General features: G+C 32.6%; 3 protein-coding genes across 4 annotated transcripts in view; 1 reads left to right on the top strand and 2 right to left on the bottom strand.

Moving 5' to 3' along the window:
- Positions 1 to 18615, bottom strand: part of LOC126726397 (uncharacterized) — a 99688-nt gene that overhangs the window by 70722 nt on the left and 10351 nt on the right. The gene's annotated exons all lie outside the window — the stretch shown is intronic.
- LOC126726399 (cold-regulated 413 inner membrane protein 1, chloroplastic) lies at positions 5895 to 10180 on the top strand. 2 transcript variants are annotated; one of them, XM_050431658.1, is made up of 6 exons: positions 5899 to 6328; positions 6424 to 6543; positions 8322 to 8417; positions 8652 to 8716; positions 9610 to 9679; positions 9766 to 10180. In XM_050431658.1, the coding sequence occupies exons 1-6, from the start codon at positions 6174 to 6176 to the stop codon at positions 9929 to 9931; spliced, it is 672 nt and encodes a 223-aa protein (XP_050287615.1). In that variant the 5' UTR covers positions 5899 to 6173; the 3' UTR covers positions 9932 to 10180. The 2 variants fall into 2 exon arrangements, with proteins under 2 accessions (XP_050287616.1, XP_050287615.1); XM_050431659.1 differs by lacking the exon at positions 8322 to 8417 and having other exon boundaries at positions 5895 to 6328.
- Positions 11573 to 14875, bottom strand: LOC126726398 (PLASMODESMATA CALLOSE-BINDING PROTEIN 3-like). The gene is made up of 4 exons (XM_050431656.1): positions 14686 to 14875; positions 12847 to 13446; positions 12271 to 12322; positions 11573 to 12188 (listed from the first exon to the last, which is right to left on the bottom strand). The coding sequence occupies exons 1-4, from the start codon at positions 14744 to 14746 to the stop codon at positions 11987 to 11989; spliced, it is 915 nt and encodes a 304-aa protein (XP_050287613.1). The 5' UTR covers positions 14747 to 14875; the 3' UTR covers positions 11573 to 11986.

Here is an 18615-nt window from a genome sequence, read left to right on the forward strand (position 1 = left end):
GTAAGAATCGACAAAAGGGGGTGTTTAAAAGTATTGGCTTAGGTGTATTTTGGCGCTAATGATAATACTTAATAATGCATTATATGTGCGATGACAAGGTTTGGTGTAGGATACCTAGCAACTTGTGGTAAGCCGTTAAGTTACAACCTTTAATCATTTAGCTAAAACATCATTTATGACTTGTTTGAATTGAGGAAGAAGGAGCAAAGTGTAGCAAAATAAAATAAAAAAAATAAAAATTGTTCAATAGTAATCTTGTCTGCTCCATAACAATTCAATTGGTCCAAAAGCAGAATATTACTCATTTAGTTGTTTTCTTTGAGTTTACTAATAATTTTAGGTGAAAATAGCCAAATACCCATGTTTTGGCAAAATTTGTGACAAATTAGCATTGTTTTGAAAATATTTAGCAATTTACCATTTCTTTTAGTACTCAAATTTCACAAAATTGAGTTCTAAATCAGGAAAGTCAATTTCATACCATACCGGCTGGTATATACCGTGTCGGCCAGTGCACCGGTACAGATAACTCCTTGTTTCGTACCGAAAAAAATACTGGCCGTACCAGCCGCGTACCAGTTGTACCGGCGAAATCTAGCTGTTTCGGCCGGTAAATGGATACTGGGCCGAAACACGAAAAGTCTCATTTGTAAGGAAAGAAAACAGAGAAGAAGGAGAAAAGGAAGAAGACGACAACGAAGTAGGGGTGGCGCCATGAAGCAACTGCTTCTTCTTCTTCTTTCCTTTTTTTCTTCTTCTTCTCTGTCCGTCTCCCTCTCTTTTTTTTTAGCTGAACTTTGTTATGTATGTGATATGGTTTCTCACTTTCTCTTTCTTTGTTTTGTATTTGTTTTTGAAGTTTCCTAAGCTCTCCACGTGACTATAGTACATTGACACTAGATGCCTAGCATTGGAAATATTGAAGGCTTTTAATTTTTGAATAAAAGATGAGCTCTCCACATGAAAGCTCTCCATCACTTCTTTTCAGCTTTGGCCTTTGAGCCCAACATGATGTGACATCATGTACATGTATTGCCATATTGCCACAATATTGCAACAAATTTATATTTAGAACAATGCTAATATTACAACATTTTTTAAAAAAAATTGTCATAATCTATCATGTGAGGAGTTGTGAGTGATGAAAATGTGAACCCACATACACTCACAATTTTTTTCACCCTTCACAACTTATCATATAATGAGTTGTGGTAAAAGTTAATAACTCCATCAAAAAATATAAAAAGTTGCCAATGTGATATATTGAGTTATTAGAAATATAACTCTGTATATTGTATAAAATATTAAAAAATAGCAATAAATCTGAAACGGCACGCCGGTATTTACCGGCATCCAAAATATATCGTACCGCTGGCCAAACTGGTATAGCCTCCAGTACGGTATTGCCTTCCTTGTTCTAAATAGTACTCGAGTTCAGTGAACTTGAGTTTCTAGGTAAGTCGCCAGCGTGGTACTACTGATTTGGAATTTGAGGGATTAAAAAAACAATGTGGTACTCGATATTGCGAAAATCGAATACTTCTTTATGGTACTCTAGCTTTACAAAGTCGAGTACCTTGTTTTTTTCTTTTTTTTTCTACTTTTTGTTTCGTATAAAACTTTTACTTATTTTATCTTTAACTGCTTGTGATCATTGTGTCCACCATGTTGGGTGCATCATAGCACCATGGGTCCAGCCCACACTTGATAAAACACCTCATTAAGAGAGAGCTGAAGGAAAAAGAAAGTGGCTAAAGCAAAGTCAAGGCAAGTGAGTTGCATTTATTGTGATTTGATGTCAAGAGTGTGAAAGGAAGAAAAAAAAGGAAAAGATGAAGAAATAAAATGAGAGGTCATTCGGCCAATGGGCAAGAAGTGAAGTCCCAGAGAAAGTGAGGATAAGAGTAATCTTGAAGAACTGCGTGAGTGAGTGAGCAAGCAACTCCAGTTACTTTTGCTTAGCTAACTACAACTCCAGTTCCTTGCACATGAAAATTTTCAAGTCCATACACTGTACTTAGTTTGGTGGACACAACGATCACAAGCAGTTGAAGATGAAATAAGTAAAAATTTTGAATGAAAAAAAAAAAAAAAAAAAAAAAAAAAGACCAAACAAACAAATTACTTGACATTGTTAAGTTCGAGTACTATAAAGAAGTACTCGATTTTCATAATATTGAGTCTCATATTACTTTTTTAATTACACACATTCCAGGTCAGTAGTGCCACGCTGGCAACTCACCTAGAAACTCAAGTACTATTTAGAACTCAATTTTGTGAAACTCGAGTACTAAAAAAGTGGTAGGTTACTAAATATTTCTGAAACAGTGCTAGTTTGCAATAAATTTTGCCAAAACATGATATTTGGCTATTTTCGCTATAATTTAACCTATTCAGTGACAAAGTACTCATCCAATGGCAACCTCGTACATTTAGCGATAACCCATTACGAGAACTTGACAGGACAAGGGAATGAGATTGTGGATGAGTTTCCACGTGGAGAGCTCTAGTTTAATTAGACATTTAAAGCTTCACTTTGCTGAGTATTGGTTGGATCTAATCCTCCCTTTATGGTTGGACTTGTGACTCGCCATTATTGCATAATCAAGCTACAAGCAATCACGTTTACAAATACAATGCCAATCAAGAAAGATATGATAATCAACACAAAAGCATAATGTTAAAGAAAAATATGAGTGTTGGTATAGGCCATAGCGTTAAAGATGATGTTGTTGTGTGTCTTGGGTGATTTTAATAGTATTCTAGTTTAGACTGGGGAGATATGATGAGGAGGGGCATTTAGATGGTGCTGCTAAAAGAAGAAGAAATACCTTTTGGGCCTGATAAATCAAAGAGAAATGGCATTGAAAATTCATAAGTAAAAATGGGTGTGAGTGTGACAGTTCCCTTTTGAATAGGAACGTGGGTTTGCTATTTGATGTTACAGAGTGTTTTTTTGCTTGCTTATTAGTTAGTGTTTTTGGCTATCCCCTTATGCTTGTGGGTCATTGGCATTTTAAGATGGAAACCAATGGTTAAGATCTTTATAACTTTTATCCACCCTTGGAGATTTATGTAAAATAAGGTGGCATACTTTCATTTGAAGCATTGCCCACATTTTTTAGTCATAATTTCAGGAAAGGTGGTGTGTATTGTACTTTGGCTTGTAAATTCACATTTGGCTCTTGTACCATCCTCCTTATTATGCATCTATTTGGTTTTATACTTTCACTCTAAACACAATACAACTATATGCAGGGGTCAGCCTCTAAGCTATGTTCGGTTGAAGTGATTTTAGGAGGATGGAAAATGAAGGAGATAAAAGTGGAGAGAAAATGATATTTTTGGTTGTTTAGTTGAGGGTGAAAAAGATGAGAGATTTTGGTGGGGTCTACAAGTTTTCTCTCCTCCCCCTCCAAACACACAATCTCTCCAAATTGGAGAGAAAATGAGAGTAAAAAGTGGGCAAAAATATTTGGAAAAATTGCCCACATTTTCTTTTTTATTTTTTGGCTACCTCAACCTGAATGTAAATGTGGCTTGCCTACCATTTTTTCTTTTGGGTTTAACTGGATGTTGATTTTTATTTTTATTTTTATTTTTAAATATGATGCTATGCGAATTCGTGATACACCACAGTACCATACAGTGCTTTTTTTGGGATGTTTTTTCTTTTTTCTTTTTTAAATTTATTTCTTATTTTTTATTGGACATGAATTTTTGTTTTTAATAAACTTTGGGTGATTAAATTTTTTTTTTGTTGGTTGTTTACCTTTTTTAATTTTTTAATTGAGCATTATTTTTAATAAGGACATATGAGTAAATTTATACAAAATAAACACAAACAAACAAACAAAAAAGTTTTCCATTTCTATCATCCCATTTCTCTTTTCAATCAAACAAAAAAAAAATTTCATCTCTCCACTTTTCCACATTTCCAACCAAACACAAATGAGGGAAACTAAATCTTTTCTATTCTCCAACTTTTCATTTTCTATTTTCTCACTTTTCCATCCTCCTAACCAAACGAAGCCCTAAAGTCTAGGGGCCTATTTGGTTAGAAATTTTTAGTATCGTTGTTTAAGTGTTATGAAAATACATGTAAGTTATAAAGGACCTGTCTAACAAGTAAGTTTTAACACACATTTTCATATTTTAAACAACATTATATACATTTTTATAAATTTTTTCATCCACACATATATCAAAAACACCCAAACAACATTACTCCTCTATCAAACGGACCCGAAATGTTATCGAAATATGTGTTTCAATATTCAAACTAAAATCTATTGTTTAAATAATTCTACTCCATACCCCTTCATACCAATACTCTCGATGTTCTCTTAGATCTAGGGAAGGCCTTGGACCATGCAGAGAAATAAAGCAAGTGGTTCAAACTTCAATAGTTTTTTGGGTCAATTTGGTTTCTACGATTTCTAAATTTATTGGATCACGGAAAACATTGGACGGTGATGGGCCCATCAGATTGCATTCATTTCACTTGACATAGTTTCAGCCTCTCAGGTTTTACTCGTTCCGATAACGAGTAACTGGCCTCGCTCTCCAAGAATTAGAGCATTTGCACTGATCTGAGCAAATTTTATTTATTTATTATTTTAGCATAGATTTTTTTTTTAATTTTATATACTCACTATTTAAAACACCCAAAATTAAATTATTTATTTAATTTGACACATGAATGGAGGTATATATGGACTAGGGGCAATGGCCTCTCCCAATTTTTTTTTTAAAATATTATTATATTAATAGGTACTAATTTTAGCAATTTTATTTAATAAAATTACATTTTGTCCCCATTAACAAAGTCATTAATTCTTTTAAGAATAGTGTTATAGGCTTATAGTCACAAACTTTTTTACAACATTTTTACAAACTACTAAGGTAGCACATTTTTATTGGTTCGCACACTCGCATCACTTTTTACTTAACAATAACCACTTGCCACATTAGCAATTTACAAAAAAAAAAAAAAAAAAATTGTAGTTTTAACATTTTTCACCTTTTAAAGGCCATAAAAAATTAATAGATTAAATCTAAAATAAAATATACAAGCCCATAAAAATTAGTCTAACAACAAAAATTACCAATAATAAAGCTAAAAAAAAATTAAATCCAATCAATCTATTTTACCCAAAAACAAACAACTTGGCCATTTAAAAAGTTTTAAACAAAAATTCTTAGTGATTAAGAAGTAGAGTCAAAGGTAAAAGCTGCCACACACATCGAGTAGTAAAGCTACCCCTAATTCCAAGTTTTAGCTTTATTGACACCAAATTTCATTAAAATATCATTTTTTTTCTTGATTTTTTAAATTGAATAACCACCGTTCATCCTCTTTTTTCATCCACAATGTACATCCTCTTTCTCATTTTCGAGGTATGTAAAAAAAAAAAAATTAAACAACTAAATACAAAGTGAATAATGTCAGTACAAATTTATACAATTATTATAACAAACTTGTAAATTTACATAATACATTAAATTTATACAATTATTATAACAAACTTGTAAATTTACATAATACATCAACTAATGCGTAAATTTTACACAGTTTTCTATTATAAACGAAAACAATGTAAATACAGAGTACTATTTTATAATCAATAAATTAGAGCATACACAACTGTCTTTTCAAATATTTAGATAAATTAATTCAAAAAACTCTCCTTTTACTTGTCTTGCTGCCTATTATTTTCAATCACACCAATCAGCCTCAATGCTTTATTAGAAATTTAATTTAGCGTTGAGATTATCATCCTCTTAAAAGTGAGGTTGATGCGTGAGACCCACACGTGAAGGAGACGTTTTGTTTTACAAGACCGACGCACTGCCACTTAAAAATCTGTGAGACACCATCATTATTTTTTTCTTCTTCTTCAATAATTTTTTTTGATAAGCTTCTTCTTCAATCAACACCTGGTTTTCCTCCTCCACGTGTAGTATCAGCACAAAGCGGTCCTCTTCATCATGATGTGATGATTTCACGAGTGTGCAGTGAAATTAGCATCCTACCTTCCTATTCTCTTCAGCTATAAAAAAAAAAAGAATTTTGTCTCTCACACTCACAAAACTCACAAGAGTTTCAAGTACACTCCACAGTACAGTAGTCTCTGTCTCTCTCGTCTCAAAAAAAAAAAAAAAAAAAAAAAATGGTGCCTCTTTCTCTCTCCTCACCGCCGTTCACAACTTTCCCTCTAAACTACAACTACAACAACAAGAACAAGAACAACAAGGCCTTTCTCTTCATCAATGGCGCTCAAAGCTCTACCTCACTCGCCGCCTACTACAATCCCCTCAGCCTCAGGTTTACGAAAACTGGATTAATTTTTTTTTTTTTTTTTGTGTTGTTGAAAATTATATATAATTGTGCTTACAATAATACTAATACTGTTGTTGAAGATTATCTTCGGTGGGAATGGCGATGAAGAAGAAGCAGAAGAAGACAGGATTTGGTACGGTTTGTTATGCTTCTCCTATCACTACTCGTAATCTGCAGTTTATCTCCACTGTTTCTTCCTTGTAAGCCTCTACACTCAATTCTCTTTCACAATTTCATCTCTCTCTCTCTCTCTCTATAATATATAATAGCAAATTGAATTTCCTTACTCTTTTTGTTTTTTGTAATTTCAACTATAGCGTTTGGGAAAGTAAATTTTGAAAATTGTTACTGAACGACGATCATATGAAAATGTTTGGAAGTGGCTTTTTTTTTTTTTTTTTTTTTAATTTATTGTAATTTTATATTTTTAAGTTGCAACCATCACATATCCAAGATTGACTCATGCTTCATAAATATTGACTTCAGCTACCAATTTGGATAAATTCTTGAATTTCTGTAAAATAATATATGTGTTTATAAAAATAGTGAATAAAATTTAATCCGAAGTTAATGTCAAGCTAGAACCTTGTGTATTCCTTCATTACAAGTTGTTTTCTAGAAGATCCTTTCTTTTTTGGTAGTTGTGCTTGAGAGGGTTTGAAGATAAAGCCAAAATTAAGCAGAATTTTGTAAATAAGCAGAAAATAAATAAACAACTTAGAACAAAATCGAGCAACTTTCTTGGATAAATCAAAGTGTGAGTAGAAGTGATTTCGAGCCTGAAACTTCTGAAATCATCAATTGGAGCTAATCTACTACTAAGTGTTACTAAGACTACTTCTAGATTACGTTGAAACTATTTACTAGAGAAAGAAAATTTGCAAGTCTAGAAGTATGATGGACGATGCATGATGCCTTCTCTATGGATAGCCCTCCTCCCTGTATAGACAATGAGGTAGTTTTTATCTTTTTGAAACTTCTCAATAGTCTTTACCATTAAGTCCGAATTTGGAATAATAATTATGCCGTTTTCACTTCAATGAATGCTACATGTACTTGGAATTTTTGCCGAAGAGTTGGTTCCGACTATCCATGACTGTTGATATTCGTCTCTCTATATCTCTTAGTTCCCCACATTTCTGATTCCCAAATTATTTGAAGTATTTACCGTATGTTGGCTAACACACACTTAATAAGCTTGCATCTTGTGGGACTTCCATTTTTTTGGCTAGCTAGCAATCATAGAATAATGTTCAAGTATTCTTGACCATGCAATGGCTAATATTATAAGGCCATGCAAGTTTTCTTCTTCATATATTGAATGGATTTTATCATTTGTCTTGATGATGTTGAGACAAATCAAGAAATGAGCATAGACTAGCGATTGGCGCTAAGTTTAGCAATGGATCTATATATATAATTCTTGAGAGGGATGAGGAAGTATTAAAGTAGTTGAAGATATGTTGGAATTAACCATTGGTGACATGTGGTAGATGTTGATTTGTCCACTACTCCTTGGCTTGGGGAGAGTCAGAACAGTAGTCAACTACGAACTATAGATTTCAATCTAATTTTCACTCTTGTCAAGGTAGCGTTGACAACATCAATTGTCCAACATGTCTTAACTATTTCACTTTACTTCAACAATTTGTGCCAATATATTACTACAATGCTCCACTCGAGACCTTGCAAGTTGACCATGTAATGTGGGTTCTCGAGTGGGCTTGTTTTAAACACTGAATCAAGGTGTATGGCTGGGCCAATATATTACTACAAGCTCTTTATTGGCTGCTTCTCTTTGCTTGTGAAAAGTAGATTGCGATGAAATTATGATCATGTTGTTCTTTTCTTAAATTAAATGTTAAAAGAGTTTTGTACTTGAGCATTTATATGGAAATACGTGCATCTTAGTCACTTGCCTTTGTTTAGAGAATCAATCGGATGGTGTTCTCTGATAAATTTTCAAATTCTTTTTTAGGGTGTTAATTTTTGCCAAGGGAACTGCCATTCAGAAATCCTTTCTTGTTCCCTTGTTTGCTCTACAAGCTCCAGTAGCTGTCGTCTCATGGATTAAGTAAGCCTTCCAAAAAATATTATTTCTTTTTTCTCATTGAACAGAAGCAATATCATTATCATTTTTGATTGATTCAGTGAAAGTTAATTGTATTCATGCTTGCTGGTTCCAAAGTTTACTCCAATAGAACCTAAAGGCATTTATCTTACGGAAGCATCTCCCATGGATCAACAAAGCCTTTTAAGTTTTGAATGCATACATACCTTGTTGATCTTATATAAAATTTATTTGCAGGGGTGAATATGGTTTGTGGACTGCATTCTTGGCACTTCTCATTCGTCTCTTCCTCTTCATTCCTGGTAGGTCTTCTTAATTACCTGGTTTAAGCTTAGGTAAAGATTTAATGGCTTATTTCTCAAATCTTGATGACATGGTATTCAATAGCTTATGTGATTTTCTTACGGGTAATAAAATCAGCTTTTTGCTCTAATTTTGTACAAAAGCATTGGGAATATTGAAGAATTCACCTTTCTTTCTTGAGTGCTTCTGATCTTTTAAAATTGGCCTACTTTGGTTCATGTATGAGAGGATTTATATACTATTTTGCTCCTACAAAGTTTTCATCTATGATCTGGCCTGTGTATGGACCCTTCCAGAACCACTGGAAGTCAAGGTGTCTCATGTCTGTCAACAGGATAACTGGAGAAAAGAAACATGACTGTCCTAGATCCACAGGGAGATAATTGCAATTCTGGGGTTTGAGGGATACCCCAGTGGTTCCAGTACCCCTTGTGGTGCCTGGGCACTGGGGTGCAAACCCCACCAGCCTCCCCTCCCCCTATTTACCTAGCAAAAGAAATTGCAAGTAAAATTCTTAGGAAATATCAGCAGTTCTTTTGAGAAACCTTGGGCCCCTGTATGTTTAATGTCGATGATCCTTTAACCAACTGGCATTTCCTCTCCCAATAAAGAAGGGGTGGAACTGTACAGGGTGAGGTCATGTGTTTAATTCCACCCAAGTTTGTGATTTACTTACCTTTCAGGGCAGGGGAAAAACTAAGGTCCCTGTATTTTAACAGTGAGGAATAAACTTACCACAAACAAGCCGTGAGTAATAAGTCTAAAGATTAAAAAGAAATGAAAGGGTTGTTCTGTCTATGCTTCGTGACGTCTTGCTCCGTCTTTTACCTTCTGCTATTAACTTAAAGGAAAAAATTCAAATCAGTCTTATATCTGTCTTCTTTGTTTATAGGTGAGCTTGAGCTGCCGTTTTTAGCATTAATACTGCTGATTGTGGCTCCCTATCAAGTTATGGACTTTCGGTAAGTAGAAGCATTTTTTGAGACCAAATGAAATTATTATTAGTGTTTTCATAATTTTTATGCTTCAAGGTATATTTTATTGACAGGGGAACTCAGCAAGGTGCTATTGTTTCCTTGTTGATTGCGGGATATTTGGCTTTCCAGCATTTCTCAAGAGCAGGCAGCTTGCAGAAATCAATTGAGCAAGGTTCAATCATAGCTACCTTAGCCATCGTTTGCACCACTGCTGTGTCATTATTACTTTTGATCTGAGTTTTTCTTTCTCCAAAATCATAAATAAGAACAGACTTTAAGTCATCTCTTAATTATTGAAATAATTTCTTTCTTTTTAATTGAGAAGGGGGGGGGGGGGGTGTTATAAAGTAACAGTAATTATATTTTATGTATCTTTCTTTCTCTTGTTAGCTGTCTGTGTAATATCCTTAATAAGGACAGTAAATGTTGAATGTGTAGTTGTATTTTGTAAATGAAGTATCTATGACTGGTGTGGTCTTGCCTCTACATTTTTATGAGTTTCAGAGTTTGTTCATTATATTATTGTGGCCTAAGCCGGTTCCTCTGTCTCAGGTTACTTCTTACACGTTACTATTTCAAACTTCATTTTTCATCTATAACTAAATTCCTAAGCCCTCTCTCTCTCTCTCTCTCTCTCACACACACCACACACACACCATAGCTGCTCTTGGATGGATAACAAAAACATGTGGTTTTCTTACAGTAGAGAAAACCACTGTCAAAAATAGTTGGCAGATTTTATTCTTGACTCTCTTGGGTGGAGTTTAGAATGCACTAGTCCTTGGATATTCTCCTGGTTTAAGGAAATTGCTTGTCTTCTGGCATACTCATTGCCTGCTAGAAGTCTATAAATCAACGCAACCTTCCTACTATTTTTTAAAGCCTCTCTTCGGGATGGATTTCTTGAGGTTAATTGCACAAACAAGTTGTTAACGTTCATGGTCAACGGATTTGGGCATTTGTTGTTTTCTGGAAAGACAAGATTATTGTAGATTCTTAGCCCTAATTTGCACATTCCTACAACATTCTTTGCCCCTTGTACCTGAACTTACAATTTTTCATCTGGTTAATAGTTTGAGTGCTGGTTATTGTCTTACTCCCCACAACTGTTTAAGCAAATGTCATTCTCAGGGGCCAGAAGTATTGCTATTGCATGCTCAGCTTTATTTGCAATTCGTCTGTGACCTTATAACTTGTGTGGCAATTGTATGTTAGACATTTCTAGCTTAGAGGCCGTGCTTTTCACATTCAAGCTTAAACTTCCTTAGATTTATAACTGAAGGATCATTAAATGGTTCAGATTAAGCCTATAGTACCTTTGATGGAAGAATCAATGTATTCTTGTTATAAGGTTGAAATCAAGTTGACCTCTTTGTAGAGGATGTTGTTCGAAGGACACAACATTATCATCAAGTGTATGATATGTGCCCAGTGCATAAGCTCTATTGATATGCTTGGGGTCATAAAATCGTACTATCCTTGGTCTGTGATGCAATGCCATTTGGAGTTCTTGATGGAGAAGTCTATGAGCATTCTGTTCACTGGGGGTACCACTTGATGAACTGGTTCATTTCATGAGTGGCATTATAATGCAAAATTTTGTATGGTTTGAACTTTAACAATCCAAATGTAGTTTTAGTTTTCGCTATATTTTTCATAATTATTCCAGAAGGTCAAGTTTTTATGCAGTTTCGTGTCTTGCGAACTCAGTGATAACTTGACTAGGCATGTGAATTGTTCTGAGAGGAAAATTGTATTTTTAATACAATCTAGCCCTAGTCATCTTCGTCACAGGCTATACCTTTTACTAACTATCCAATACCTTGATGCTTATTAGGTCAATACATAAGCTAATTTTATCTAATATTGTGAATATACTGACCAAAAATATCTTTGAGTTCTTATTACTCATGTAGGTATATAATTAATTGATGCCCTAGCTCATTTCAAGTACAGGTTTCTTCACTGGGAAGTAGTTCTATAGCTGGATGGACTTGTCTAATAATTTATTGTACTAACACTGTAGAGAAAGTAACTATGAGTCTACAAGTACAAGAACCTAATATATTTTTGCTCTTCTGCGTTTTCTGCTCTTCTGTGCTTCTTAGTCCGCTATCAAGCATACATAGGTGAATTATAGAAATAATTTAATGGTGAGAATCAGGCCTTGAGATAAAATAAAATCTCATCGTCGATTCTAAGTGCCTCCTTGGAATTCATGAAGTGCTCTGGCAGACTCAGTGAATTTGCCAGCTTGTTTTGGAGTGAATAACTGAACTTGATCTCCTTCATTTAAAGATAATTTGCCGCAAGTGCCCCCAAGAAAGCTGTGGTGAAGAGCGCCATTGCACTGTAGGAGACTGAGCTGGCTGAGTTGGGGCTTCCTGTTGGTGAACCATCTATCATTGGTACACTGGGTATACCCATTGTCGGTGTGGTTGGGGCCGGTGGGGTTAGGGTCGATGGGGGGGTCGGCATAGTCGGTGAGCTCATGCTGTTGATGGGAAAAATAGGTAAGATTTTCCATTACCATAACCTATGATAGGAAAAATGAAATTGGAGTAATAAAAGATTACCTGGGTGTTGTTGAGTTTGATGCAGTTGATCCAAAGTGACAGCTTCCGGTACCTGTAAAATTGCAGAAAGAGGAAAGTAAAAGTTTAATATTAGCCATAATACAGGTATTTGAGTGCACACCTAAAGGTAATCTCCAAGTTGTGTCAATTCAAGTGGCAGTGATAATTTATTTTTTGCTAGGTAAATGGGGGAGGGGCTGGTCGTGTTTGAAGTTTGAACCCCAGTGCTTAAGCATCACAAGAAGTGCTAGAACCACTGGGTATCCCTTGAACTAGTAGAAGAAATTATTAAAAGAATGAAAATTAAAATGAATACGGGAAATTATTCATGTTGGAAGCATAAAGTAGCCATTCAAAACCCTTTTTATTTTTTTGGTGGCTTTGAAGCCATTTGGAACTTCCTCAAGAACTCTGTGAAATAATTTCAACTAGTGAAGTCAAGTTATGGATAACTCCACACACAAAATGGTGGTAATCTGATTGTCTTTTGAGCAGATATTTGGTGAAATATAGTCTCAATAATGAGACTAAATCCAAGGAAGGTAATGATTATGCTATATCACTAACACATCTTACTTGGGTCAGTGGAGGAAAGTTGTGCTGCTCCTCCAAATACACAGCTAGTAGGTGCTGGATTTTTCTGGTAGTAGCTATTGAAGGCATAAGAGGCGTGGTCTCGCAAGGTGTTTGGGTTGTAGCAACTTCCTCCTTGTTGAATTGCAGAACAGTCTGCACCTCCATAGCCACAAGCATAATCAAGAGCCACCTGTAAAGCTGTTTCTGAAGCAGATGGGTTTGCAATACACCAAGAACCGCCTGATGATGATGGAGTTGTTGTGGTTGGGGTTGTCGGAGTTGTTGTGGTTGGGGGAGTAGTTGTGATTGGGGTTGTCGGAGTTGTGGTGGTTGGGGGAGTGGTTGTGAATGGGGATGTCGGAGTTGTGGTGGTTGGGGTTGGCGGAGGTATGGTTGGCTCTGTCGTGGTTGGTGTTGGTGGGGAAAAAGGATTTACAATGGGAGTAGGAGTTGTGCCTGGAGTTGTTGGATTGACAATGGGAACTGTATCCAGTTGTGTAATGGACACTGAAGATGAGAAAAGCATTCTATTTTCTTGATTGCGCAATAATCTGTTTTGCTGGATTGCTTCTGAAGGAGGTTTCTTTGCAACACTTGAACCTGACGAAATAAAAAGCAGAGAGATAAGTTCTTCTCTTTTTCATTTCAGTGACATGATAAAAAGAAGCTGCCGACTCTAACATATTGCATCTAAGGAAAGTTAAGTTCTAGTGTTATCTTTTTCAAAAACAATTAAATTCAAGGTAGTCATGTGTTTCAATTTAATTAGAAGAAACCTAATAATGCACCTAAGTAACTATATCTAAATTTTACTTGTGTCAAATAATCATGCTATATCCTGAAATCTTTGCAAACTGCTATTTGAGGCTATACCCTGAAATCTTTGGAAATTGCTATTTGAGGCATTGGAGTTGCAACTGAAGCATAGCAGATGATTGCAAAAACAAACATGAATCTCTCTCTCTCCCCCTCTTTATTGGGATGAACACAGATTTTTCTTTTTCTTTTTCTTTTTTTTGTATAAGCGTAGATTTTTTTTTTTTTTTTTTTTTGGATAAGCATAGATTTTTCTTTAACAAGAACTGAAGATGTAAATTCTTTGTTTGGATGAACAAAAATATGATTTTCATTAGCAATTAAAGATTTAAATTGATGTGAGGTCTTAGGTTAAACTTCAAATCATCAAGAACTAGAACATTACTTTAATGAAACAAACAATGAGATAATAACTTTCTAAAGCTGACATCTCATCTACTGCATTAATTAGGTCTGAAAAGCATCGGGAACCTTATCTTAGAAACAATTGCAGATTGAAAGATATCTAAAAGATGAACTTGAAAACATGAAAAGTTCAAAGCAAGTGAAAATTTGATGAACATAGATACAAAATGAGCTGTACAATAACATATGAATCCAACAGGAACTACTACAATCAGAAATGAAGCCCTACTTGCTGTGAAAATCATTTATCCTCTGAAAATTTAGATTCAAGACTTAGCTTGCAATTACATGATAGCTTCACTATGATCATTATTTTTTTTTTCTTTCCCACAGAATACACACTATTTTACAAAAACTTCCTCTTAGCATTTCAAACTTTTTTCAACATCCGTGCATGGGAAAAGAGATACGTTAAGCAACCTTGTTGCATTTTGCTAGGCACATAGAGAAAACAAATTTCCATTTTTATTTTCGCATGCAACAAACAGGAGCTAAGGGAGAAAGGCAAATATTCATATGGAAAATAGGTAATCCAAATAACATTTGAGGTAGAATTTTTATTTCAAAATACAATTAGAAAGACTAAGAAAACTAAATATTGAGGACAATGCAAATCACCTGAACTGAGGAAAAGACAGAAGGAAAAGAAAGTGAAACACCGAAGAATGCAAGCACCCATCCCTCCAAAATGCTATTAATTTGGTATTGGGTATTCTTACTGGCTTGGAATAATGATAGAGAAGCTAAGATATTTTAAAACAAGAGGAAACACCAATGGTTTTATTCCGAAGAAGCGTTCATCTTTTTTTACAGTATTTAATTATATATATATAAAATTAGAAGAATCATAGATTTCTTGAATTGTAGAGAGACTAAAAGAGAGAAGAAAGAATATTAGAAACTTGAGAAAGGAGGCATTGGGTTGTAGGAAACTGCAAGCAAGAGAAGGTGCAAAAACCACAAAAAGAGTACAAAAGTTTATGAAGAGGGAAAAGGCAAAAGAGTGATCTGTTTGGAATTTAAATCTGATGTTTCGGCTGACATATTTATTATTATTATCATAGCTAGCTGCAGCGATATTGTGGCATTTTCCTTTCTCTTTTTTGGGTCTCTTTCTACTGTTTTTATGGTACCAAATCAAAAGCTAAAGCTAGAGAGAGAAAGAAGGAGATCTTACTTACATCTCTTTGAATCAAGAATGTCATTCCACATTCCCTTAATTGGTTTAATCATTAAGGAGCCTAAGTAACATCCAATAGTTTTTATCCAAAGCACTGGTAAAATACACACATCGTACTAGTCATATAAACATTTGACAGTAACGATGATAACGTGGTCTTATCTAGGTGAGTGAGGTGATTATTTCCACTTTCATGTTAAGTATTATGAATATTAGTTGCCACCAAAATTAATAAAATTAAATTGGACACTTGACACAAAATTATTCACTAATTATAAACTAACTAGTTGCAGACCCGCGCGTTGCGCGTGATTATTTTTTATGGTGATCTCATTATTATTATTATTATTTTGTAATTTGAACTAATTTAACAAAAAGTAATGCATTTCATAATCATATTTATCACAAAATAATTTTTTATTATTGTAGAATTGTTTTATTTAAAATTTGAAACCTTAATTCTACCATAGTTGGTTGACTAATTTTTACATCTCTAAGTCAATTAAACACGTTTTGCATGCTACATGTAAACCTTCTTTTCCATAAGGGTTGAAATAATGTGTGCAATATTTTTTTTCTATGGAAGTTAAAAAGAATAAAATTCACCTTGTCTTGATGTTCTCTAAAAATTAAATTTGGAGATTCTCTTTCAATAATTGTGAAAATTCCAAGCAATAATTCAGAAGGTATTACATATTACATGTTCATGCTTTGATTGTGCAATTGTATGATTGATTTGGGTTGTAATTTATAAGTTGAATATGGTGGTGTATATCCAAAAGGGCCTAACTATATTGTTTAGAATATTGAATATAGTGTTGTATGTGATTTATAGAGTAGTGACGGTTGTAGTAATTAAAAATTGGTTTTTCATTGTCTTTTAAGTTAATAAAAACCTTACATCTACTTTTTTTTTTCAAAAGACCTTTACATATTTTTTTAATGTGAATCTTTACATATACTTTAATAAGTAAACCCTATACATTTCATTTTCTTAGATGCATAAAAAAAAAAAGACATTTATTCCATAATATTAGTGACTAATTAGTTTTTTCATGTTCTCATTTATAACGTTTTTTACTATTATCATATTTTACTGGCTGTTGATTTTCATAGTAGAGGCATTAAATGAGAGTTAAATTCTTCGAACCTTTCATTAAATTTTAAAAGTCATGGTGTGTGAAGAATATAAGCATTTATGGATTTTTTTATATATATATATATATTTTATTATTTATAAATAATGTTAAATGAAATGTCAAAAAAAAAATATTTTGAAAATTTTCATCTTTATTTCTTATATATTTCTATTATTACTGAAGAATGTTTTCCTTTTAGTTTTGATAATAAATATGATTTTCTAGGTTAGAGTTTGATTAGTTTCAAGTTTAAATTTTGTATGATTTAATTTAATTGTTGATTATATGATTTAATTAAGTGAATTTAACGATTTATTTATTTGCATTGTAAAGTTTATAATAACATTCGTAGGGTCATCTTTAATTAATTTTTTACTCCTTTAGCCGTCGGTCTCTTTGTTTTCCAATTAACGGTTACTAATTAATTTATTTAATTGACGTTTGATTTCTTTTACTAATCTCTTTCTCTCCCTCTTTGTTAACATCCTATTATTTTCCCAAATTTGATGATAATTCTAATGTACTAAATATGCATATTGTAACGTTTATTTTTATTTTTATTTTACTCCATTTTGCTGCCATGAAGTTAGTACATCCATAACTATTAGTTTATCATTTTATGATATGTTTGGTTTGATATTATTATAATTATTATAAATTTAGTGTTTCTAAAATAGCATGTGTTTTGTATTCTCTTTTTCTATTAATGCATTGTAACGTTTTATGGGAATACTTTATAAGAAAATTGTTTATTCTTTTTTTTTTTTTTTTAAATTGAGTGTTTCTAAATTGATATTTGTTTTGTATTTCATTTTTCCATTGATGCATTGTAACATTTAGTGGGAAGACTTTATAAGAACAATTTTTATTTATTGAATAAAATATTATACGTTTAATTTTTTTTGAAAATGAGACAAAATATAAATAATTATGATATGGAGGATGTTGCTAAATTTAAATGTTGAATAAAATAATAAAAATGAAATGTATAGCAATAAACACCATATTATTTTAGTTATGCTATGTAATAAAATAATATTATATTTTTATATACTATCTTTAAAATGCAATAATATAACATTTAACAACCAATGAGAATAAAAAAGATAACAACATAAAATATAAAACTAAATCGTATCAAGCTGGATTACCTGTCAATTCCAATTTTAGCAAACTAACTGACTTCTAGTAGTCTAAAACTGATTTCTGCGATGCATTTGGTGTAGTTTTCAATACTGCACAGTATGTTTTGATGGTCAACCTGTTACACTAAAATTAAAAAAAATATATATATATATACCAAAAATTGAAGGAATATATATATATATATATATATAGAGAGAGAGAGAGAGAGAGAGGGGGGGGGGGGGCTTTTGTGTGTGGAAAAATAGAAATTATGCATGGAATAAGAGGGAGAATGACAATTTTATAGCATGAGGATAAGAATAAGAAGAGTCAAAAATAAAGGAAGATAAAAAGATAGAATAATATTAATATTGAGAGTAGTGGGGATATGAAAAGTTGAAATGGAATGAGAAAGGTTGAAGAAAGTTAAGGTAGAGAGTAGTGGGGATATGAAAAGTTAAAATGGAATTGAAAATTTAATAATAAATAAGAATAATTAAAAATAAGATAAATTAAATATCATATTTTGATTGTAATATAATAGAGTTTTTAATTCACTTTAAATGTTAAAAAATTTTATAAAAAAATTGATAATGACATGGCTGCTGATGTGGCTCAATGGGAGCATAGCAACATTATATGCTACGCTTCAGCTTTTAGTAATATATTGATTGATTTGGATTTTAATTGTGGTTCAACGTTAATATAATTTATATGATATATATGTTTTTTTTTTTAAATCTCATTTACCATACAAAATAAAAATATTTTGAAATATATATATATATTTTTTATAATAATACTTCAACTTGACTTGACTTCAATACTTTTATCTATGGTATAATTGTTTATTTCATTAAGGTTTATCATTATATATAATAATGAAATTATCAAAATCAATATTTTTAGTTTTATTATTTTATATAAAACATTAATATTTCATATTTTTATTATAATATTGAACTTTTAATCTATTAAGATTTTTTTTTAATTTGAATAAATAGATCTTATTGCCATGTAAAATTTTGAATGTATGTATGTTAGATTTTAAATAAATAAAATAAAATCATTTTAAATTGAGACAATAAATACTTTTTTTTTTGC

This window comes from Quercus robur, chromosome 5 (assembly GCF_932294415.1).
Source record: "Quercus robur chromosome 5, dhQueRobu3.1, whole genome shotgun sequence".
NCBI classification, from domain to species: domain Eukaryota; kingdom Viridiplantae; phylum Streptophyta; class Magnoliopsida; order Fagales; family Fagaceae; genus Quercus; species Quercus robur.

Bases quoted from the DNA above. Each gene is read 5' to 3' on its own strand.
- LOC126726399 (XM_050431658.1), top strand. From the start codon at position 6,174: ATGGTGCCTCTTTCTCTCTCCTCACCGCCGTTCACAACTTTCCCTCTA. The intron at 6,544-8,321 runs GTAAGCCTCTAC...ATTCTTTTTTAG, and splicing joins ATCTCCACTGTTTCTTCCTT to GGTGTTAATTTTTGCCAAGG. The intron at 8,418-8,651 runs GTAAGCCTTCCA...ATTTATTTGCAG, and splicing joins GCTGTCGTCTCATGGATTAA to GGGTGAATATGGTTTGTGGA.
- LOC126726398 (XM_050431656.1), bottom strand. From the start codon at position 14,746: ATGGGTGCTTGCATTCTTCGGTGTTTCACTTTCTTTTCCTTCTGTCTT. The intron at 13,447-14,685 runs GTGATTTGCATT...TTATTTCGTCAG, and splicing joins CTGTCTTTTCCTCAGTTCAG to GTTCAAGTGTTGCAAAGAAA. The intron at 12,323-12,846 runs GTAAGATGTGTT...GCAATTTTACAG, and splicing joins ACTTTCCTCCACTGACCCAA to GTACCGGAAGCTGTCACTTT.